The 23925-nt window shown below is 41.2% G+C and overlaps 1 protein-coding gene across 1 annotated transcript in view; it reads left to right on the top strand.

Annotated features, from left to right (window-relative positions):
* The window catches only part of Apaf1 (apoptotic peptidase activating factor 1), a 98559-nt gene extending 74820 nt beyond the window's left edge, over window positions 1-23739 (top strand). The window contains exons 21-27 of the mRNA XM_031349063.1: window positions 3215-3331; window positions 5629-5754; window positions 11591-11710; window positions 13109-13234; window positions 15804-15929; window positions 17364-17510; window positions 20961-23739. Of these exons, the coding sequence (XP_031204923.1) occupies window positions 3215-3331; window positions 5629-5754; window positions 11591-11710; window positions 13109-13234; window positions 15804-15929; window positions 17364-17510; window positions 20961-21107 (909 nt within the window). The 3' untranslated portion in view covers window positions 21108-23739. The remainder of the gene's footprint in view (window positions 1-3214; window positions 3332-5628; window positions 5755-11590; window positions 11711-13108; window positions 13235-15803; window positions 15930-17363; window positions 17511-20960) is intronic.
* The last annotated feature ends 186 nt before the right edge of the window (window positions 23740-23925 follow it).

Raw genomic sequence — 23925 nt, 5'->3', positions numbered from 1 at the left:
CCTCGAACTCAGAAATCCACCTGCCTCTGCCTCCCAAGTGCTGGGATTAAAGGTGTGCGCCACCACCTTTAGGGTTAGCGCTTTTTGCTTTTTGCATTTTCTTTGACTGTTGTATCAATATTTACCATGGTATCTTCTGTCCCTGAGATTCTCTCTTCTATCTCTTGTATTCTGTTGGTGATGCTTGCATTTATGACTCCTGATCTCTTTCCCAGGTTTTCTATCTCCAGAGTTGTCTCCCTTCATGATTTCTTTATTGTTTCTATTTCCATTTTTAGATCCTGGATGATTTTATTTATTTCCTTCACCTGTTTGATTGTGTTTTCCTATAGTTCTTTAAGAGATTTTTGTGTTTCCTCCTTAAGGGCTTCTAGCTGTTTACCTGTGTTCTCCTGTAGTTCTTTATGAGAGTGATTTATGTCCTTCTTAATGTCCCCTATCATCATCGTGAGAAGTGATTTGGGATCTGAATCTTGCTTTTCCAGTGTGATGATGTGTCCAGGACTTGCTATGGTGGGAGAATCGGGTTCTGATGATGCCAAGTGACCTTGGTTTCTGTTGCTTATGTTCTTAAGCTTGCCTCCCGCCATCTGGTTATCTTTAGTGCTACCTGCCCTGGCTAAATCTGACTGGAGCCTGTCCTTCCTGTGATCCTGGGTTTGTCAGAACTCCTCAGAGTCAAGCTGTCTCTATGATCCTGAATCTGGGATCCTGCGATCCTGCGATCCTGCGATCCTGGGTTTATTAGAGTGCCTGGGAGTACAGCTTCTTCTGGGAATTATGCGACTTGCTGCAGAGTTTGTGCCCAAGGTCTGCTCAGGGCACAGGCCTCTGATCCTAGGATCCTGGGTATGTCAGAGTGCCTGGGAGGAGGGCTTCCTCTAGGTGTTGTGGGACTGGCTGCAAAATTTGTGCCCAAGGTCTGCTTACGGCACTGGCCCAGACAGACTGGAAGCAACCTTTGCCGCTGGGCTGGCAGAGTTCCTGTGTGCCTGGGTCTCACTGGTCCCAGTTACTCCTTGTGTTGGGACAGATGTTGTGTCCTCCTACCTCTGATCCTGGGTGTGTCAGAATGCCTGGGAGTGGAGCTTCCTCTGGGTGTTGTGGAACTGGCTGCAGAATTTGTGCCCAAGGTCTGCTTAGGGCACCAGCCCAAACAGACTGGAAGCAACCCGTGCCACTGGGCTGGTGGAGTTCCTGCGTGCCTGGGTCCTATTGGTCCCAGTTACTCCCTGTGTTGTGACAGATATGTCCTCCTCTGAGACAGTGTTTTATAACACACCTCTCCATTATCTCATTTTTACACTCTCTGTACATTTTTACATTATCTCATTGTATTCCCCTCTCCATGATGTTCATTGATTGAGCCTTGGAGGAGGAGACATTGGTGTCCTGTACAGGGCTAACTACTCAATAGGGACTAAATTCTCAGCACTGTTACTAGCTATGGGTCTCTGTATTAACTGCTGACCATGGTAAAAGAAGCCCCTTTGATCAAGGCTGAGAGCAGCATGAATTAGTCTGTGGATATCAAAATACATATTTAGACTGTTTAGAAGGCAGTTTGACCACACTTCTGTTTAGCAAAATAACAATAATAGGTTCCCTGCTTAGAGCCTGGGACCTCCTAAGCCATGGGGGTTTGAACACTAGGTTAACAGTACCCGGCATGAATTCCCTTTATGGACCAATCCATAAATCCAATCAAAAGAACTTAGTTATCTGTTGTAGTAAATATTTAAAATCCCAACCCAGGGCTTCTGCTCCGCCGTTATTGAGTTCTGGGATGAAAGACACACTTGCAGCCTTTTTACTTACAGCAAGCCTTAGCCAGCACAATAGCTGGGCAGCTGCCTACTCTCCAAGCTGTTAGAGTCTACTTTCCTGTCGATAACCCTGACTTATTACTCACTACTTACTGTGTTCCATCTGGGCTTAACTCCAGTTGGGCAGCCCTCAGGCCCATGTTTATGGCTCTGTTAAACCATGGTGGCTTCTCCTTTCTCCTCTCCTGCACATTCTTCCTTTACCCCTGGTGACCTTTTCCTCCTTCTCAAAGCCCTCAGAACCTCAACCCCACCTATGTCTCTTCTGCCCAGCTATTGGCTGTTGGCATCTTTATTTACCAATCAGAGTTAAATGATCTCTGGGGTACCAGTCTTTGGGGTCCCAAATTAGCATTAGAATACAAGCATTAACAAGCCACCCCATAGAAGTCATTCTCCTATTGCACAAACTCCTTAACAGGTCTGTATTGTAGTGTGAAGTGGCCACAATTAGGTAAGAGCATTGGTGACTCTTCTTCCTCAGCAGCCTGAAGTAATATAGTCTTGATTTTAAATATCTAATAGATCTGAGAAGTTTGGGCAAACTGTTATAAAGGGAAAGCTACATATTATGAATTAATCTAATAATCAGTGTAGCAGAAACAATTTCATTGTATGTGCCATGCTGAGAGATAATTCAGACTTTTAGATCATGAGTTAGAAAGGTATCTGGCAATTGGTTTAGGCTTGAGAAGTATTTCCTGAGGTCATATCTTTTAATTGAGGTGCTCTTTTGTTTTTTGGTTTTTTTTTTTTGGATTTAAAAAAAATAATCATTAGCATTAGGTAGCAGTTACGAAGTTGGATAATTTTAGTTTAAGTATTACAAGTTCAGTGACACAAATTATGCTTTCAAGTTTCTTCTGTAAGATCTATTTCCCTACCCTCAAGGAAGGAAAGAATCTTAATCTATCCTGCTTTGTGAGTGACTCAGAGTATATAAATTTCAATTTTGAGTTATCATTGTGTGTAATGTCTGTCTCAGGCCTGTTTCACGGCCCCTTTGAAGGTTTCAGAAAAGTGTATTATAACAAATGATAACCTTATTAAAACAGGCTTTGAGAAGAAATAAAAGACAGGATATGGGGCTAGCTGTGAGACTGCATACAGACAGATGTGTCTCAGGTGGTGGGCACAGCAGCTGCTTTCCAAACCTTTTTAAAGCTTGTTTTATTTTATGAAAATGTACCTGAGACACATAAGTGAAATAAAATGAAAGTATAAAGTATAAAGTGCTAAATACAGTTTAGGATTGGTCTTTGTTGTCTCCCTGAGAACTCTTGGCTATTTTCTGTGCTTTCTTTTGCTTTGCAGTTGAAGCCTCTCTTCCAAGAATAACAACAGAAAAATGCATACACAACCTAATAACTGACCTTCTTTCTCATTAGCTCATTGCTGGAAAAACAGGCCAGATTGATTACCTGCCTGAAGCCCAAGTGAGTTGCTGCTGCCTCAGTCCACACCTTGAGTATGTGGCATTCGGAGATGAAGATGGAGCCATTCAGGTATTGAGTCCGCAGAGCTGTGACTGGAGCTGTGTACTCAGAACCAGCCCTGCGCTCAGCACTGCACACCTGCAGACTAGTCAGAGCCTCCTGGGATCGAGTGGCCATGTTCCACACACTGTGCCTCGTACTCCGCTAGTGTCTGCTCACAGAGCTCCTGCTTCTCGAGCTTTCTGTGTTTCTCATTATCTAGTTGTCTGGCTGTTTTATACATACATATTAAAAAAGTAAACATGTTTAGCCAACTGTACAAAAAGCATTTCCTTCTCTTAGAAATAGTTATGTATGCCATTTCTAGACTTTTCAAGAATGTCAGGACAGGGCCCTCTGTGCCCACTGCTTTTCTACACTTAATGTTAGGTGTGTATCTGTTCACCACCTGAAATTCTGAACTTACCTAGCAGAACCAATACATAAAAAGAATCAGGTACTGATGCAGAAAAGCTGTTGCGATGGAAATCGTTTTGTATGTAGATATCCTGACCTTTATCACATGCCGAGTTCATTACAAGGGCACCTGTTGTCTAGTTATAGAACATAGGCAACACTGGTTCTTCTCACCTTTCCTCTCCTAGGCTCTTGGGTACCGTGGCATTAGCCACATTTACTCACCATGGGTTCCTTTTCATAAGGGATTACACACATAGTCTCCAGGTCACATTAGTTCACGAGAGGAGAGGAAAGGCTTGCACACACAGTAGAGGGAGTGATGTCAGTGCTGCTAGGTCTCCCTTAGCAGCTAATAGGGGTGTGCAGCCAGTTAATAAGTGTCAAATGTTTGTAACATGGGTAGTGCTACGAGCAAGTACCTGGCAGTTGTTTGTTAAGCACAGGATTATTGTATAACTATGGCTTTCCTTAGTGTTCTCTCAGCCCCAGTTTTCGTACTGCTGTGTAGTATTTATTTTGAATGGGTCCATGGTGTCTGTTGCTTGTCCCCAGCACTCACACCATGACAAACAACCCCTGTAACTCCATTCCCAAGGATCTAAGGCTGTTTTCTGACCTCCACACACATGAGGCACAAATGTGGTACACTTAACACGCTCACAGGCAAACACTTAAACATGTAAAATACAAGCAAACCTTTTAAAAGTTTAAAAAGAAAACCTCTTTTTTACATACTTAACTTCCTCACATTTCTCCCATAATGTAAAGATGCATTGAACCATGGGAAAACACCAACATTTAGATATTTTAAATGATTTTTAATGTTTGAAGATGGCAATTTCAAATGGTCCAACCCCAGCAGCTACTGTTTATTGTTCTGGATCCTCTTAGATATACACAACGTCTTGGATACTGGATGCTGTGATTCTTGTCCTACAGATGTCTGCTCTCCTAATTCCCATAGCTTTCATAAGTGACAGAGCTTAGTGTTCCAGTGTGAGTCTCTGAATGAATTGCTCAGCATCAATGTCACCCTGCTTCTCCCATAGTGATGTTGATTGTTCCACTCTTCTGAGAAGGTCCCAGGCTCACAATTTCTCTTTGCTTTTTGAGGGCCCATTTTCCCCCCAACATACAGGTTAGATTTCTAGAATCTTATGTTACAGCACCATCTTCTATATTATTTTAATTGAGCAAATAAAAATCCACACACACACACACACACACACACACACACACACACATCCCTACACCCATATGAGTTTATTTGAAAGCATTTTTTGGTGTAGTCACCCTGTTTTGAGTTTGTGTTACAACACTTTTTTCTATGTGTGTGTTTATAGGTCACCCTACTGGTGTGAGCTCTAAGGCTAGATTTTGGTGGGGAGGAGTCAGCTCTTTCCTTATCATGTAATCCTAGCAGTCAGACTCTGCTTCCCTGCTAATGCAGCAAGCACTTACCCATTGACACGCCTCACCAGGCCTGGGACTACCTTCTGAATGCTTGGCCTTTTTAAGGCTTGTCATTGCACACTTCTCCAGCCTTCCGTAGCACTGTATCCCCTGACGCCTTTCATCTCTCCTCATTCCTGTTTTCCCTGAAGAGCTGCCTTGAATTATCCAGGGTTTTTATCCTTCCTTCTTTCCTATTCATCATAGATTGACATTTTTATTATGGAGACTGAGTCTGGACTGTCACTTGCTTTGATGACTTGAGTTCTGAGAAGACCCATTGGTTCCTCCTGCCATTGGCCTTTTCTAGTGAATTCTTGATTGGGGCCAGGGGCAGGGCCAGGTGTGTGCGTGGCATCTACATGTATATACATTGTTGGGGTTACAGTACCTAAGTGTTACTTAATTTCATTATATTAATTTCTTGTGGTTTTGTTTGTTTGTTTGTTTTGAAGATTATAGAACTTCCAAACAACAGAGTTTTCAGTTCTGGGATTCGACACAAGAAAGCTGTACGGCACATCCAGTTCACAGCTGATGGGAAGACATTGATTTCAAGTTCTGAAGATTCTGTGATTCAGGTGAGTGAATGAATGAACTAACATTTGTACTATTAGAGGAACAACAGAACACTTCTGTATCAACCCTGTGATAAAGCTTGGTTACTTAAAGATTCTATTTTAGGTCTACATTCTGACTGTACACATGGGCTTTATAGAGTCTAGTCATGTTTCATATTTTTCTGTGGGTATGGCACACAGTAGGCAGTCCACTGAGGTTTTTTTTGAGTTAAGTATTTATCTTGTCTTGATATTGATATTTATTTATATAAATATATTTTTGCCATCTTTATATAGTTTCTTTTATTTTCATAACTAAATGCTGCCTTAAATTTTTGTTTTGTTTTGTTTTGGTTTTTGTGTGTGTGTGTCTTTCTTCTCTCCTGAGACAAGGCCTCACTATGCAGACCTCTGTGGCCTAGAACTTGCTTTGTGCAGACCAGGCTTTCTTGGGACTTTTGGCAATCTTCCTGTCTCAGCCATATGAATGCTGGGATTGCAGACATGTGCCACCATGCTCCAGTTTACATCAGCTATCCTGTCCTATTAAAAGAACATTTGTTGTGGTGAAAACTTCTACCAAAAAAAAAAAAATTGAGTAGTTTGCCATAATTACATATATTGAAACTTTGAGCTTACTCTATATTGTTTTAAAATTCATTTAATTTTTATTAAAGTCCTAGTCCACATACTTAAATTAATATGCTATTTTATACTACTTATTGTGAAGAATAGACCCTCCCTATTGCTTATTCTTTAGAACCACCACTGGTTGGTTTTAGATATTTAGGTATTTTTAGATCTTTGCAATCGTGTCTTCTGATGTTTACCTTCATGCCTCCATATGGCAGGCTTGTCACACTATTTTTAATTTTCCACTTGGAGAACTGCTGAATTCCCAATGGTGAGGAGTCAGCACTTGCTCTCTTCCCACCTCGCCTGTCTTCAGTACATGTGCATGCATACATGCACCCAGAGCCATTCATCAGACCCGCCGTCACAGTGGTGTGACAGAATTGGTGTGAGGTTTAGATCCTCAATATCACCATGACTGAGCAGACTAAAGGGTATCATGAACGCACTTCCTGTCTTTTATTTATTTTAGGATAGGCTCTTCCTATGTAGCCAGGCTGTGCCCAACCTTGCTATATGGCATATGCTTACTGCTTCACTTGAATGCTGGGATTATAAGCACGTACCCCACACCTCATGGTTGGAAATTCTATCACAATATAGTTTAGGAAAATTCAATCTTTGAAATACGTGTGACTGGAAATTATTTTACCTTAAAACTTTAAAGGTATTGCTTTACTTTTTGCCCCATGTTCCAAAATTTATATTGAGAAGTCTAAAATCATTCTGTTTTTGTTTGTTTTGTTACTGGGACAGGATCTCATTGTATAGCTCTGCCTGGCCTGGAACTCACTCTGTAGACCAGGCTGGCCTTGAACTCACAGCACTCCTCTTGCCTCTGCCTCCCAGTGCTGGGAGTAAAGGCATGTGCCACCGTCAGGTTTTTAGATCTTTGTGGAAGATTTTGAAATCTTCCCTGTGCCCTCAAGAGTTGTGAAATTTCATGATGACATGCTTGCTGCCTCCTATTTTGTTCATGTGGAGAGTTTCTTTTAAGGAAACTTATTCTTAAATTCAGACTTCACTTAAATTATTTCTTCTTTTTCCTTTTCTGGTCCACTCTGATCTCTTTTTGTAAAACTCATTATTCATATATTGGTTCCCAGGCCAGTCCTCTTGTCCTGGGATTTGGTTTATTGTTTGAGGCAGGGTCCTTTTCCATATAGCTGAGGATGACCTCTGCCTCCATTTCCTGGGTCTAGGCATGTACCATAACACTTGTAGTCTCTCCCCTGCATTTAAACCTTCTACACTGTGTTTGATATTCCATAATTTCTTCAGCTTTTATTTTCTAACCCTCTTACTGATTTTTTCTATGTCTATCATAACAGTTTTAATGTCCAAGAACTTCTTTCTTTTCCCTCCCTCCCTCTCTTCCTCCTTCTTCCCCTTCCTTCCTCCTTCCTTTCTTTTTTTTTTTTTTGAGATAGGGCTCTCACTATATAGCTCAGGCTTCATTTTACACTTGTTATGTAGTGTAGCCCAGGCTGGCCTTGAACTCAGAAAGATCCACCTGCCTCTGCCTCTTGAGCAGCAGGACTAAAGTCATGCTCCCTATCCTAGCCAGTGTTCTACCGCTGGGTTACACTCCTAGTTTTATTTAGTTCATATTTGCTATGATGGCAGCTTTTAACTATCCCATTAAAAACTATCTCAGAAAACCAATTTTGCTGTGTTGAGTCTTTGAGATGGTGTAAGATTGGGATGAAATTTGGCTTTAATACAGAAGCTTTATTGTAAGCTCCCACGATGCTTCTTTATTAACTGTGAAATTCATATAATAGTCACATTTCTTTTTCTCCAGATGTCTTTGAAATGGAGGAAGTTTAACTACATCAGATAAATCCTGTTGGGACATTGTATACGGTGTGAACTTAGATTCATAGGGTTTTATGACCTGTTTGGAGATACTCTCAGCCAGAGGGAGAAATAATTTTTAGAAATATTTTTAGAATAGAAGTTCTTTTTAAAAATACAAGTTATACTTCATCTTCTTTTTGTGGACTGCTTAGAATGAGTTTTAAGTGTACAGAGCTTTGAAAACGTGCTTACTTTATGTGGATGCTCACACACATGCACATCCTGGAGTCCTGTGAAGGTCAGAGTGCAGCATACAGGAAATGGTTCTCTTCTGCCGTATGGATTCCAGGCATCCAACTTAGACTTTGAGGCTTAAACAATATGGGCTGCTGCTGGGTGTGGTGGTGCACACTTTTAATCCAAGCACTTGGGAAGCAGAGGAAAGGTGGGTATTAGGCCAGCCTTGTTTATGTGCTGAGTCTCAAGAAAACTAGGACTGCATAAAGGGAACTTTCTCTTTAAAAAAAAAAAAAGGACTACCTCATGATTTGCCCATCATTTTTGCACAGGGTCCTAATCTCTGTGTAGTTCTAATTTTAGTATGTGTGTTGCCAAAGCAAGCACCATTTAAAGAGTTTTACTGTTTCATGTAAAGAAACTCTGTTTTTTCTAAAAAATGATGGATTAAGATTTTTGGTTTACTTTTCTTTGTGTTGTGGGTTTTTTTTTTTTTTTTAAAGTCTGGGTTTCATGTAGCTTAGGTTGGTCTTGAACTCACTATGTAACCAAGGCTGGCTTTGTTGAACTCCTGATCCTTCTGCCTCTTTTGTCCCAGTGCTGGGTAGGATTACAGGTACTGTCATAACCGACTTTATTTTAGTAAATGACTAAATGAAGGTTTGTTCAAATCCTTTTTGTATCACCAGCCTGAGACATAGGTTTAGTGAATCTCTGTCAAGTTAAAGTTACTGCTAGAATTAGAAGAATTATCATCATATTACCTGATGATAGCATTGAACCTTATGAAAACTGATTTGTTTTGGTAGCTTTTGTCACTCTCCCTTGAGGTAAATGAAGTACTTGTATTAGCTATGTTTATCTGATGCATAAAAATATATTGGTTCTTATAGGTATGAGAAATTAAGTATTTACTACTGCTTTGTGTTTTTCTGTTGGAGTCTCACTTCAAACTTGATCTTTTTTACTTATCTTCCCCAGTGCTGGGACTATAGACATGACCAGCCAGCTTTTTAAAAACATGAATTGTATTTACACAGCTGAAACAATTCTGTAGTATGTTTACTCCCCAAAATGATTGCTAATGGTAGGCATCTCCAAGTTCAACATCAATGCATTAGATTAATGCTACAAGAACTTGATCTATTACTATACTAATGTGATTCAATTAGCACAGTATGTTTGAGTCCTATTAAAAGCACCATTGTCATTGCCTTTCGGAGACTCTTAGTAGCACATGTTCAGGGAAGACTCTGTGATTTCCTGAGGTAGAAGGCAGCAAGAACCTCAGTCAGGATGATCTCTGAATTAGGCACAGCCAAGCCTGTTAAGACTGGATGAGTGTTAAGAGAAACCATTGATCCTCAAGTCTGCTCAAGCCCAGAAAGGGAAGGAGGGAGCCAACACATTCCTAGTGGAAATGGCTTGGGAAATGGCTTGTGTATGCCTTGCCATACAGGATGCTGTGACCTTTTAGTATGGTTTGGGAGCCAGAAAATCCCATGCTACTGTCTCACACCACAGCTCCCAGCATATATCAGTGAGCTCTTAGAATAATGAAGTTTCTCATCCACCATGCCCCTTTAGAACACTGTCACGTCCCGTTTCTCTTCTGCAGTGACTCTTGCACAGCAGATCCTACTCCTAGTGTGCATGCTTCTTTGAATGAATGCCTCAAGCTGGAAGACAGGAAGAGACCCAAAACCAAGACCTTATGGGGAAGACAGCTTCTGTGTGCGGTAGAACCTAAAGAAAGGCAAATAAGACGTGACATGGTTTTATAGCTTTGCCTAACCCGATAGGAAAGGGCTTCCACTGTTTGACATTTGCTCAGACCAGAGCCAGAATGTTAATAATGTATAGACTATGTGGTAGCTGGTGCTTTGTTAAGCCTTCATATTCTTTCACAAGCTGATTACCCATATCTGTTGGACTCCGACTCTCAAAACTGTTTCTTGAAATTCTTTTCCAACTTTTTTCATTCGCTGCATTTGTGAATGGAGTATGCATTTTCATTTGTGAATCTTTTTTTTTTTTTTAACTTTCAAAGAGTTGTTTATTTAATGACTGTTTGTCTGCATGCATGTGTATGTATTATGTGTGTGCCTGATGGCCTGGAAGTCAGAAGAGGGTATTGGATTTTCTGGAGCTAGAGTTGTGATTGGTTGTGAACTACCATGTGGGTACTGGGAATGGGATGTAAGTACTCTGCAAGAGCAGCCGGTGCTTGTAATTGCTGAGCTCTCTTTCTCACCCCAATTCCTTTGCGCTCTGGCCTCTCCCAAATAGTGTCGAAGGAATCACTGTTTTGAATTTCATAATACTTTTACTTCAGTACTTAATATCTTGGGGAAGAGTTTTTTTTGTTTTTTTTTTAATGTCTCATTTCTTAGGTTTGTTAATAGTAGGCCCTTGTTTGATTCACATTTGCCTGACTTGGAAGCATGTTTATTAAATTAATTGAAGTTAAGAATTTAAAAGCCGGCAAACACTGTTGCTTTGATTTAGTAATGGACGTTCCGCATATTGACACGACATAGAAATTTCTGTTCACTGCTGTGCCTCAGCTGTTCGTGTTTGTTATTTTGTCCCAGTTGCTGGCACCACTTCAACTCTTTCCTCTCTCTTGTGGCTAAGAGTGTCTTCCCCAAGCTGCATGTGAATAACAGTGCCTACTGCTTCTTCTCGTATCCTGAGGGCTACGTTAAGGGCTATCTCCTCCGACTTGGGCAGCTCAGAAGCTCCATGACTGTTGTTACATATCCCTGGCTCACTGACCTTTCTGGGCAGTAGAGCAGCTTTCCTGGCGACAGTCTGTAGCATTACCCGATGGGCAGGCTTGCAAATCTGCCGATACATAATTGGGACAATTTTCTCTGGAAAATTTAATCAGATGGTGAGCTCACTGGCATATTGTAGGTTTTTTTCTATCTTGTGGTTTAATTAACTACTCTCTAAGCAACTGAAGAAAACAAATTTTATTTAGGAGGAAAGTGTTTTATTTTGCCCCCCTATCAAGCTAATTAACTTCAACTTTTTCTCTTTGTAGAGCACAGAGACAGTATTCTTTGCTCCTTCTCTGTTTGAAACACTATGATGATAAAAGACTAGAGACTAGAATACATACTCTTTCCAGTGGGACGTTGCTGGGGAAGGTTTGTAACAGACCTCCTTCTTTGATATTAAGGTATGGAATTGGCAGGCAGAGGACTGTGTACTTTTGCAAGCCCATCAGGAAACAGTAAAGGACTTCAGGCTCTTGAAAGATTCAAGATTGCTTTCTTGGTCATTTGATGGAACCGTGAAGGTAATTTGCATACCATTTTTTTTTAAAATGTTTTGTTGTTTTTTATAAACTATTTTGAAAATGTTCTTTAAATTTATTTTATTTTACTATGAGTATGGGTGTTTGTTTGACTTGCATGAATTTGTCTCTGAACCCTGTGTGTAGTTGGTGTCCTCAAAGGCCAGAAGTAAGGAGCATGAGATCCTTTAGAACTGGAATTACAGGGCTGGTGAGATGGCTCAGCTGGTAAGAGCACTGACTACTCTTCTGAAGGTCCTGAGTTCAAATCCCAGCAAGCACATGGTGGCTCACAACCATCTGTAATGAGACCCCCTTCTGGTGCATCTGAAGACAGCTACAGTATGCTTATTTATAATAATAAATAATAACAAATAAAAACTTATTTAAAAACTGGAATTATGGATGCTTGTGAGCTGGGTGCTGAGAACTGAGCCCAGGTTCTCTTAAAGAACAGTTAGTGATCTTAGCTAGTGGGCTACCTTTCTAGACCCAAATACCAGATTTAAATCTAAGTATGTATATATGTTATTTTGAAGTATGGCTTCACTATATAGCCATGGTTGGCCTGGAACTAGATATGTAGATCAGGCTGGTCTTGAACTCATGGAGATCTACTTGCCTCCTGAGTTCCTGGGACTAAAGGCATGTACACCACCATACCCAGCCCCAGATTGTTCTTTTAAAGAAAACATTCTGATGTTGCAGTAATTATAGTGTGACAGCTTTAAAGCACATGAGTGTTAAGTAATTAAATGAAAAAAAATCAGTATTATGGCTGTTTTCTATTCAGTGTGGTCACCTTCATCTGTTGTATGTTTGTAAGCATTTATGTTAAAGGAGGCTTAAGCGATCAGAACAGCTACTGTTCTAAAACTTGTTTTTTGGGTATGTTTCATAGATGATTTTGTCCTTTACAAAAAAATTATTTGTATGGGTGTTTTGCTTGCATGTATGTCTATGCACCACATGCATGCAGTGCCCATGGAAGCTGAAAGCATTGGCTTTCCTAGAACTGGAGATAGATGGCTGTGAGCCACCTTGTAGGTGCTGGAAAGCAAACCCGGATCCTCTGGGAAAGCGGCCAGTGAGTGCTCTTGAGCTCTGAGCCTTTTAGTCCCTCTCACTGACCCTTCTCTGTTCAAGGTGTTCTTCCTTCCCTTTTCCTCTCCTCTCCTTGTTTTGTGATTCTAGGAATCAAACCCAGGGCTTTGCACACACTAACAAATATTCTACCAGTATCCTCATTCTTTGTTTTCTTGAAGTCCTATGCAGCCCAAGTTGGCCTTGAACTTGTTGTCCCTGTTTCTGCTCCCCTTTACCCTGGGGCTACAGTTATGTTCCATTGTGCATGACAAAAATATGTTCTTAAAAGTGTCACTTAACCTTTTCCCCCCTAAGGTATGGAATGTCATTACCAGAAGAATAGAAAGAGACTTTACTTGTCATCAGGGCACAGTGCTTTCCTGTGCTGTCTCTTCTGATGCCACCAAGTTTTCCTCTACCTCTGCTGATAAGACTGCCAAGGTCAGTTAGTCACATGAAGTGTCCACGTGTAAAACCTACTCTACTGGTTATTATTATGAGTCCAAACAATGTATAATGCGGGATAGTCACAGATTTGGTTTACATATCTGTATCATGTATCTTTAAGAATTTGTTTATTATTTTTTGTATGTATGTAACGGGGGTGGGGTGGGGTGTGGGTACCTGCCTGAGCCATTGTGCATGCGTATAGGTCAGGGGACAATTGTTGGGAGTGGGATTTTCCCTCCACCTTGCTGAGCCAGGGTTTCTCATTGTTTCTGCTGCCTTTGCCTGCTTTGTGCTCCAGACCAGAGGCTTCGAGGTGGTTTCCGGTTTCCTCCTCCTCCTGCTTTAGGAATGCTGTAACTGCAGATGCAGGCCACTGCATCAGCTTTTTACAGGAAGTTGGGTTGTCTGACTCACGAGGCTAGTGCACTGACTGAGCCATCCCTCTCTGACCCACTCCTACCTGTATCATATTTTTGGATGTGCAGTGCTAAGAATTTCACTCTCAAATCTTACTTGATCACATCATAGGTGTCATTGTCCCTGCAATATATAGAACTATATAGGTGCCATTGTGGCAATTCCATATATACAGAAACTAAAGCTAGAGGACTGTGAGCTGCCTTAGGTCACATGCTGTGGGAGGGTGCCCAGTAGCATTCATTTGCTGCTTAAATGAGCAATATTTAGTAATTCTGATTCTTTATGGGAGAATTAAGAAATAATTCTTAATTTCTCAAATTCTTAATTCCTTAATTCTTAAAGTATTAAGAAAAGGAAAAGATTACTTTTTATTTATAACTAATCAAATTGAATTCCTGCTGTATATTATATGCAATAAAAGCAATCAAAAGGGATATGAGTAGACACAGTCTTTATTCACTTGGTATAAGTGGGTACCTTTGAAGTGCTTCTAGCCTGGGGACTCTCAGCACTACATTTCCTTCTTTGTCCCTCCATCTTTGTTAATGATAGCATTATCTGGCTGTCTTTGGAGCTTTTGTTCATGGCTCAGTGCTTTAGTTCCATCTGCTCATCCTTGTTCCCAAGGCCATGCCTATTGACTGGTGGTCACCTCCTTCACTTTATCCTCCCTGCTACCACTTAGGGCTGGTTGAAACACCTAGCACGTGATTCTGTGTGGGCAAGCTCTGTGACCCATCACTGCCTTTCTTTTCAGCTATCCCCTGTTTCTGCCTGTCCCCACTGCCATCTTGGTGTGCAAGGTACGGCACATCATTTTAGACCTCTGTTTCTTGTTGACTCTTCAGTGAAGCCTTTCCTGACTCTCAGGCAGCATTAGCTGCTCTGCCTTCAGAGTTTCATGGCATTTCATTTGTGCTCTTTGGAGCATTTCGGGTGCTCACAAAGTATTCCTGAGCCCACTTTCTAGATATGCTCTAAACGTCAAGGAAAGGGACTCTGTCTGCTTCATCTCACACCTTAAGTTTTTAGTTGGGAGTGCCTGAAACATGGTAGTTTTCAGCGGGGCCTGGGTAAATGGTAATAACAGAACCACAGGGTGAAGGGGGGAGGGGGAAGACAGCAAGCCAGGTGTGGTAGTTCACAGTCTTAGAGGCAGGAGGATCTCTGTAAGCTCAAAGCCAGCATGGGCCCTTGTCTCCCCTGTCTTCCCCGCCAAAAGACAGCATTTGTCCAGCAATAATATTGTAGAGCAGTGTGGTGACTAGCCTTTAAAGAGCGTTGCCTGTGTGTTATGCCTGTGCCAGCATTTGCTTCTTTGTAATCCCATTTAATCATCACACCATGTGTGTGATGGGAATCCTTGCCCATTTAACAAGTGCAGAAACCAGTAAAGCTAGGGAAACTGAGTTGTTGAGGGTCACAAGGATTTAGTACGGTGGACTGTCTGCCTCATCACTAAACTGTTTTTTTTTTTAAAGATTTATTTATTTATTTTATGTACATGAATACACACTGTAGCTGTACAGAACACTGTAGTTGTATAGATAGTTGTGAGCCTTCATCTGGTTGGTGGGAATTGATTTTTAGGACCTCAGCTCGCCCCACTCACTCCGGTCGGCCCCGCTCGCTTCAGTAGACCTCACTTGCTCAGTCCCTACTTGCTCCGGCCCAAAGATTTATTTATTATTATAAATAACTACACTGTAGCTGTATTCAGATGCACCAGAAGTGGGTGTCAGATCTCATTACCGGTGATTGTGAGCCACCATGTGGTTGCTGGGATTTGAACTCAGGACTTTTGGAAGAGTAGTCAGTGCTCTTACCCGCTGAGCCATCCCACCAGCCCCACTAAACTGTTCTTAACTGATTCTCTGTTCCTCCTTTTAAACATTAATACAAAGATAAGAAAGCTGTCTCTGATTCTTGAGCTACATTTAACTTGAGTAATTAATTAAAGGGAAATCCCAAAATTAACAAGGTTGCAGGTTAGAGATTGGGCATCTTGTGAAAGCTTATGAACCACCAAACGTTTTCACTTGCACTTGATTGACTTTTTGGCTGTTTATAGCACCAGGGCGGGCCTTATAGATGTTTAGAGTGTATTTACCATTCCTAAACAATCCTAATTGCCTTCCAGATCTGGAGTTTTGAACTCCTTTCCCCTCTTCATGAGCTGAAGGGCCATAATGGCTGTGTCCGCTGCTCCGCCTTCTCGCTGGATGGCATCCTGTTGGCAACTGGAGATGACAATGGAGAAATCAGGGTAGGGTGTGTGCTGACTGAGGTAGCATTTCCCCTGTAGCTTGGAGGGCATTCTTCCCCACACTCAGGTTGGTCATTTGATGGTTTTTGAGAGTCTTGCCGTCTAGGTTAGGCTGGCCTCAACTCATATTCAACCTTGCCGTGCCTGACTCCAGATCTTACTGTTTTAACTTGGATTACAGCAGCTTAACACTGGAGATCTCTTTTAATGGGAGGAATGCACAGGCCCTGGGGATTTGGTTGGATGGAGCATTCTTTGCTCTGTTTCTTGTGCACACTAAATTCATAGCTACCTCATTCACCCCAGGAAAGATTGCATTTTACAGTTAGACAGATAAGTCAGGTGCCGTGTTGGTGTATACCTTTAATCCCAACACTCTGAAGGCAGAGGCATGTGCATCTCTGAATTTGAAGCCAGCCTGATCCACACAAAATGAGTTCCAGGCCAGTTAGGGCTACATAGAAAGATCCAGTCTCAAAAAAATAAAAATAAATAAGCAAAATAAAAATAAATAAATGTTAGGTAGACATTTTATATCTATGTGAGTAGATATTTACATTTGGTTCTCTGCTGTTAGTTTGTGAATGATTTGTCTTAATTATTTTGGAAACCATTGGGTCAGAAATGAATTGCAAATTCTGCTTTTACTCATTGTTCAAAATAGGGATCTTTTTGGACTCTACCCATCAGTCTTCCTGGGTTTGTCATAGTCCTCTTTGGACTGTCTGTCCTTGTTAACGAAGGTATTCTGAGGCTCCCGTTATACCTGGAGTTTTGAGGATGTCAGAGGGGTGTCTGATCTCCCAGCTCTGGAGTTGCAGACAGCTGTGAGCCACTTAGGTGGGTGCTGGGAATTGAACCTGGGTCCTTTGGAAGCAGACAGTGCCCTTAACTGCTGAGCCATCTCTGCAGCCTTGGTAACCAGCATTTTTGAGGAGAATATTTTTATTTCTGGTGGTTGGTTTCTTGTTTTTACTTGCTTTTATGTTGAGGCATTAAACCTGGCAGAGGACTAGGTATAATGCAGAGAAATAGGAGGTTTGGACTTGCAGGAGTAGAGATGCTGTCGGGCTTTACAGGAATAGTATTATAATTCTTGATCTGTCTTATTCACACATTGCCTAGAATTTCAATGATAACCCCTTCCTTTATGTTTTAATTTTTGGATTTAGGGCCTCATCATGTTACCTGTCATTTGAACTCAAAATCTTTCTGCCTCTGCCTCCTGAGCAGCTAAAATCAGGTGTGTGCCACCATGCCTGTGCTTCTCTCTTAATTCATTGGAAATTGATAGCGTTCTGATCCAGCACACTGTTCCTTTTTGTTTTTAAAGAAAGATTTCCAGATATATCACAGATGATTCGTATGTATACTTTGAAACTGGTAAACCTCCAGGGTTACCTTGTTAATGAATTATGTATTATGTTTATGCAGATATGGAATGTCTCAGATGGCCAACTTCTTCATTTGTGTGCTCCGATTTCAGTAGAAGAAGGAACCGCTACCCATGGAGGCTGGGTGACTGATGTTTGCTTCTCTCCTGACAGTAAAATGCTTGTCTCTGCTGGAGGATATCTTAAGGTAAGTGTTACTCCAGTCTGTGTCATGTCTAAGTGGTTTTCACTTACTGTTCTTCAGTTGGGCTTCCTCTAATCAGTAGAGTAGACGAGGCATTGTTGTTAGGCCCCCTTTGCAGTGCTGGGGCTGGTGTCTGCAAGGCCACTTTTTCCAGGTCTCAGGGTCTTGAGTGATGGTGGTAGCCATGTAAGAGCTCCCTTCTCCCATCTAAACCTACATGAACCAACCTCATCTACTACCATGGTACTCATTAGTAAATATTTTGGTTGGAATTATTTGAAAAATATATTTGTGAAATTTTCTCTCTTGATAGTAATAGGAGCAGCCTATTAATTTATTATCTGTAGAGTTTTATTTCTGTCAGCCCACTAAGAAGCTTTATGATGTAAAGTTTTACTACCTTTGGGTTATAGATGATGAGCAAAAGTGATTTTCATGACGGTTGTAACTTTCCTAAAACGTTGTGATTAGTAACTATGAGTGCCAAGTCTAACAGGAGGTCTTGTGCTTCTTCAGTTGTCTCTAACAAGTTGGCTTTTGCATACTCAATAGTCCTGTGAGGCCAAAGCTTAAGTGTCTTATAGGTCAAGGTCATTTATTGGCCCATTTATCCATTCAGTAAGGCGGTGTTTAGTGCCTGTTGTGTACTGTGGCACATATTTAAGCTTTATCCCTTCCCATTGGTGGCTGATGTCCCATACAGGAAGCAAATGGGAAATGAGTCCCTAAAGGGTGGGTGGAGCCTGAGAGAAGTTTGCAAGGGACAGGTTGGAGAGCAAGGGACAGGCCATTTGTGAAAGGGGTGAGAAGGATACTGTACATTATGCTGGCCACTTGGGCATTCTGTAAGCTTTGTCATTTACAACGGGTCCCATTAAGATTTTGTGAGCTGGCTGCTGTTTACTGAAAACAGTCGGGTGAAGATGATTCTCATTATCTCACAATGTGGATGCTCAGCTGTGTTTGAATGAAGGCTTTGGTTATGAGGGTCCCACATTATTACAGTTTTACTCAACATAAATACCCAGCTTATAAAAGATAAGTGAGGGAGTGTTTTTCATATGTGAAATGATACCTCTACAGCCTGCATTGGAAATAAAAGTCTCTTAATGCTGATTTAATGTATATCTTTTAGGGGCATACTTTCATTTAGTTATCAAGAGTTCCTGGACTATTAATGCCACTTGTCCACCATTAGTGTAAAGATTAAAAACTCCGACCTCTTAGGATGGTGCTTAGAGGAGAGATGTTGTCTTTGTGTTGGAAGCTGAAAGTCCTTCGCTGCTCACAGCTTAACTGCCCAGCTTTGATACCAAGCTTCTATATTCTCTGGGCTCTGTAGAATGCCCCACAAAACTATGTCTGGCTTTTAGGATATTATGAAGACCAAGAGCAGCTTTTCAGAGTTCCTGGCAAGCCTTGAAATAACATAGCAGGATGGATCTGCTACTGTGCTGTAAAGGCTCTGTCTTGAGGCTGGAAGAAGCTATAGGTTGCATGTGTAGACTGTGTATGAAGTGACAATCAGTGCTTTGCCTTCTGGTTTGATTACTAGCATGGTTAAACTAATTATGTTAGAATCCAGCCTGCATCTACCCAGCATGCTAATGAGATCATCCAAAGGCTCAGAACAAATTAGGAGTAAAAAGAAACAGCTGCTGGAGTGGCCAAGAAATTGGGCCTTTTGGGTCTGTTTACTTTAAAGTCCGAGCAGTGTAAGTTGAGTACCTATAAGATAAAATAGGTGTCTACTAGCTTAAATGTTCTTACCTTTCAAAATTACTATAAATGAAAACACATTATCATGTAGACTGCTGGAATGACAAGATTATAACTCATACACCTGAAGGCAAAGGCTGATTTAGTGTGTAGAACACATGGTCGTAATGAAGGCATTTTATACTCAGAGGCAGAAAAGCACTATCATGATGGAGAAGTGTGTCTGGGGACAGACTGCCTGAGTTCAGATCCCAGCTCTGCCACTCACTAGGTCCACCTCTGTTTGCCTCAGTTGTTTCATCTATAAGATGGGTGTAATGATAATAGTATCATAGTACAGATAGTATTTATATACCCTTTGCTTCTAAGCATACTCAGGCTTCTTCCACTATCAGCATCAGATATTCATGTGTGTGACAGCTAATAGACTTGCTCTGATGTATCATCATTGCACAAAGTGCATAGTTTACATAAGGATCAGGCTTGGTGTTGTGCATTGTGTGAGTTTGGATAAATCTCTGATAGCATGTATCTACAGCTTTAGAAACATATTGAGTAATTCATTACCCTGAAAACCTCATGTTAGTTGCTGTTAGGAAATCGTGTATTTCCAGTCCATACTGATCCAGTGGCTGCTGTAGTGTTTCCAGATAAAGCAGTCCTTTCTAATGGTGTGTGTGTATGTGTGTGTATGTTAAGGGAAACGGCATTTGAGAATCAGAAACTCTTCCACTTTTGCTGCCCAGTTCCACTGTCCCCTGAGTCTTAAAGGAACCTCACCGCCCAGGTTCCTTAAAGTGAGGCAGTTGGATGTAGGAGATGAACTCTCCAAGCCTTAGTCTCTGAAAGCAAGTGAGTCTCCTTGGGCTGGATGTGTTCTTCATGCTTTTGTTTATGGTGCAGTTTCAGGAAGTGCATGCTGCTCTAGTGAGCTTTACCAAACTTGGTGCTATATATGTTTTTCAGGTTCTATTACAAAGGGCACAGTCAAATACTCAACCTAGTCTCGTGGGCAAGGCTCTGTCCTGACATGCCAGGCTCTGTCCTGAGCACATAGGCGGGCACACTGTTCTGGTTGTAGAATCTTGGTGCACTATACACCTTTCTAAACCACATTTGTGTGCATTGCCTCTTGCCCTCAGTTTAGCTCTGAGGTAGGACAGTAAGTTTTGTGAACACCATTTAGTAAAAGTAGTGTTATACTCTTGATGAATTCAGTGATGGAAAGGGAAGGATGTGATTGGAGCACCTGCTTTATTTGATGTCATCAGCATTCAGCATGGATTGTCTCATAAACAGCCTACATTACTCCTGGTGAAAGACTGTTCCTCTTCTTTGTCTGTACTGTGAATAAGTATCTGGTCTTGGTATCTGTTGGAGTAGAGCCCATGGCTATAGAAGGGTGTCTTAGTGAAGAGAAGCTGTCATTGCCCATTCCATGGAGAAGACCCTCCACAAGGCACTCCGTGAAAGCAGCTCTCTAGTGCCTGTGGTTTCTCAGGAATGCCTTGTATGGCCCTGGGTGCAGACTTGGCTGTGAGATCATCACCAAGGCTAATCACCAAGGCTGCACCAGTGGTACCATCGTCAGTAGGAATACTGCTCAGGTGCCATTCCTGCTTATTGCTTGGCTTAGGAGTCAGGAATAGTCACTAAAGGATGAAGCTGGCATACAAATTACCATGCAGCAGTGGAATTACCAATCTAACAAAACTTCTCTTTTTCTCTGAACAGTGGTGGAGTGTTGCCACTGGGGAATCCTCACAGACCTTCTACACAAACGGGACAAACCTCAAAAAAATACATGTGTCCCCTGACTTCAGGACCTACGTGACTGTTGATAATCTTGGTATTTTATATATTTTACAGGTTTTAGAGTAAAATGGCTAAGCGGTAATGTAGTTCAGCTCCTTAAGTTTGAATTGGAAAAAAAAATTGAAACTCTGTACATCAACTGTTTATAAAGCTGTGAATTGTACTGCAGTATTGCAAACATTACAAAAGTGTTTACAGCTGGATCAATGTGTATAGCTGGATGAATCATAGTATATCTCCACAAATGAACACACTTTTACTCTATTTTTTTTAAATATAGTCATCATTGTTATTAAGTTTGTCCTTAACATGCAAATGAAATGTAAATATGTACCTTGATGCATTCAAATTGGTTGGCAAAATTTAGTGAGAATCGTTTGAAGGAATTCCATAGGTCGATGCTGTCATTATGCAGGCTATGTGGAAAGGTAATGGTGGTCAGGATTTCTGAACCACAATGGTTTTCCAAATAAATCATGTTGCTTATTTGCACTCTGCTAAGCTCTCTCCTCCAGCTAAGAGCTAGTTCTTTCAGACCTTGCCTTGCCACAATTAGCCACGCCTCTCTCCAACCTCTTGCTAATAGCCACGCCTCTCTCCAAGTTCCTGTTATGTAGAAGTCCCACCTCCAGAGACTGAAGATGAAGATGCTGATTGGGTCATGAGTTGCTGAAGGACTGGGGTTTTTTCTCTACCTACCTACTTGTAACAAAGAGAGCTCAATAATGATGGAGGACTGAAAGCACACCATGCCTCGGTCTCATTTTTAACCCCTTCCCGCATTCTGGTTCCCTTAATTTTTCACAGGCTCTAACTCCCATCCGTTCCAGAAGACCTGTTTGTGTGTGGCTGTAGGCAGCCACAGCACTCTTTAAATTTGCTTTAAGATATTGTGTCATGGTGCACAGTCTGCAACATTTCTTTTGATAACTCAGTGAGTGCTGGTTTTCAGCAGTTCTTTCTATGAGCTAGTCATGTGTTAGAGAAATTTCTCTCTAGCAGATGATAGCTCTGTGTTTAGCTGGGCTCTGGTTGTCAGTGTCTTTGAACTGGGCACCACCCTGCACTCTCTTAGTTGTTTTGTTTGGTTTTTAAAAAGAGGGTCTATGTAGTCCTGGCTGTGTTGGCTCTCAATATGTAGATTGGGCTAGCCTTGAACTCAGAGATCAGCCTGCCTTTGCCTCCTGAGTTCTGGGATTAAAGGCATGTGCCACCACCACCTGTCTCTCTGTTTTATACTTACTATTGACTAAGCTTGACCTCTTTTAACGTCTCCATGGCTAGGTGTTAGTAAGCCAATGAAGTGTGAAATCGTAACACACACTTCCCCTTTGATCTTTTTACTTGGAGGTCATCACCAGTGCTGTTCTTTTTATGACTTTCAGGAGTCACGGAAATCCCTCCCCCCATGCTCATGCCTCTCTGGGAAATGAGAGTGATTGTGATTCTCCTCCATCAGACTCCTAAGTAGCTGGGAGAGGTGTCTTTTGATGCAGAAAAACCTTTGCAACATCAGTATCTAGTTTTGTTTTTAATCTTCTTTTAGGATCTATAATTGAAGCTTAAGTTTAATCACTGTCCCCTGAAATATCATTAAGGACAATAGAGATAAATTAGTAGTAGATATAGTTTTCATATAAAGTAAAAAAATCAGATATCTTCATTCTGCAATAGGAATTAATGTGTCTTAACATTAATAGTTGACAGTCAGTGAAACTGTTTGTGTTGTTGGTGCTTATTACCAGCTGTGGTGTGGGCAGAGGGATGAGGCACTCATGTGTTTTAGATTTTACTTCTTTATGGTGCTGAAAATTGAAACCAGGGCCTTGTGCACACTAGACAAGCACTCTACCACTGGGCTACATGACCAACCCTTAGGTGGATTTTAGATTAGATATCCCCTTAGGGCATTTTTAGGAAATATAAATAAAGTGAGATAAATCTTGTATAGAGTTAAAGAAGTTTTTTTTTTTTTTTCTTTTTGGTTTTTTGAGACAGGGTTTCTCTGTATAGCCCTGGCTGTCCTGGAACTCACTCTGAAGACCAGGCTGGCCTCGAACTCAGAAATCTGCCTGCCTCTGCCTCCTGAGTTCTGGGCTTAAAGCTGTACGCCACCACCGCCCGGCTAGGAAGTTTTTTTTTTAAAACCTTTTTTGTTTGTTAGGTCGAAGAACTACTTTGCATACTTACTGTGATTTAAGCCAATGTGATATTTTTAATTTTATAAAACAAATATTTGAAGAAGTATGTCTTGCTTGGAACTTGCTGAGGACAAATCAAACTTTGATTTTCAGATAGGGTGGGTGGCTCCTCTGTTCTGTAGCTGGGTTAGTAAAGTGAAAAGTAACCATCAGTTTTTTAAATGTCTTGATCTTTTGTCTTAAAGTGGAGAGAAAGACAAAGTACTTGAGGAAGGAGACAGCTGTGGCTCATACTGCAGCTCTTGGGGCTGACCAGGAAGGTCTGGCCTGAAGCCCTGGTAGCTTGGATGACCACTTGTAGCCCTTTACTTGCTGAACTTTTTATGTGAGAAATTACAGTGAACTTTGTATATGTGAAGATGGTTTTGTATCATGTTTTATGTGCTTTGAAGACTTTTTTGTATTTATAATTTACATGTGTTATTTTTGCCTTGAAATACTGTTTAAACATGAATTTTAAAAACAAAAATAAAATCCCTGAAATTTTTGGAAAAACATTTTGGTTTCCGGCTCCTTCCTTGCCTTTTTTCCCATTGATAGGAGACTGATAATAGCTTTCAGGAGTAGCTGGGGAGATGGGGTGAGTCTTTACAAACTTGAGAGGTAGCCAGGCTACATGGAGAAACCCTGTCTCAAAAACAAAACAAAACAAAACAAACAAAAAAAGCAAACATTAAAAAAAC

Source organism: Mastomys coucha, unplaced genomic scaffold (assembly GCF_008632895.1).
Source record: "Mastomys coucha isolate ucsf_1 unplaced genomic scaffold, UCSF_Mcou_1 pScaffold4, whole genome shotgun sequence".
In the NCBI taxonomy this organism is placed as follows: Eukaryota; Metazoa; Chordata; class Mammalia; order Rodentia; family Muridae; genus Mastomys; species Mastomys coucha.
This window is presented reverse-complemented; position numbering and strand designations above follow the sequence as displayed.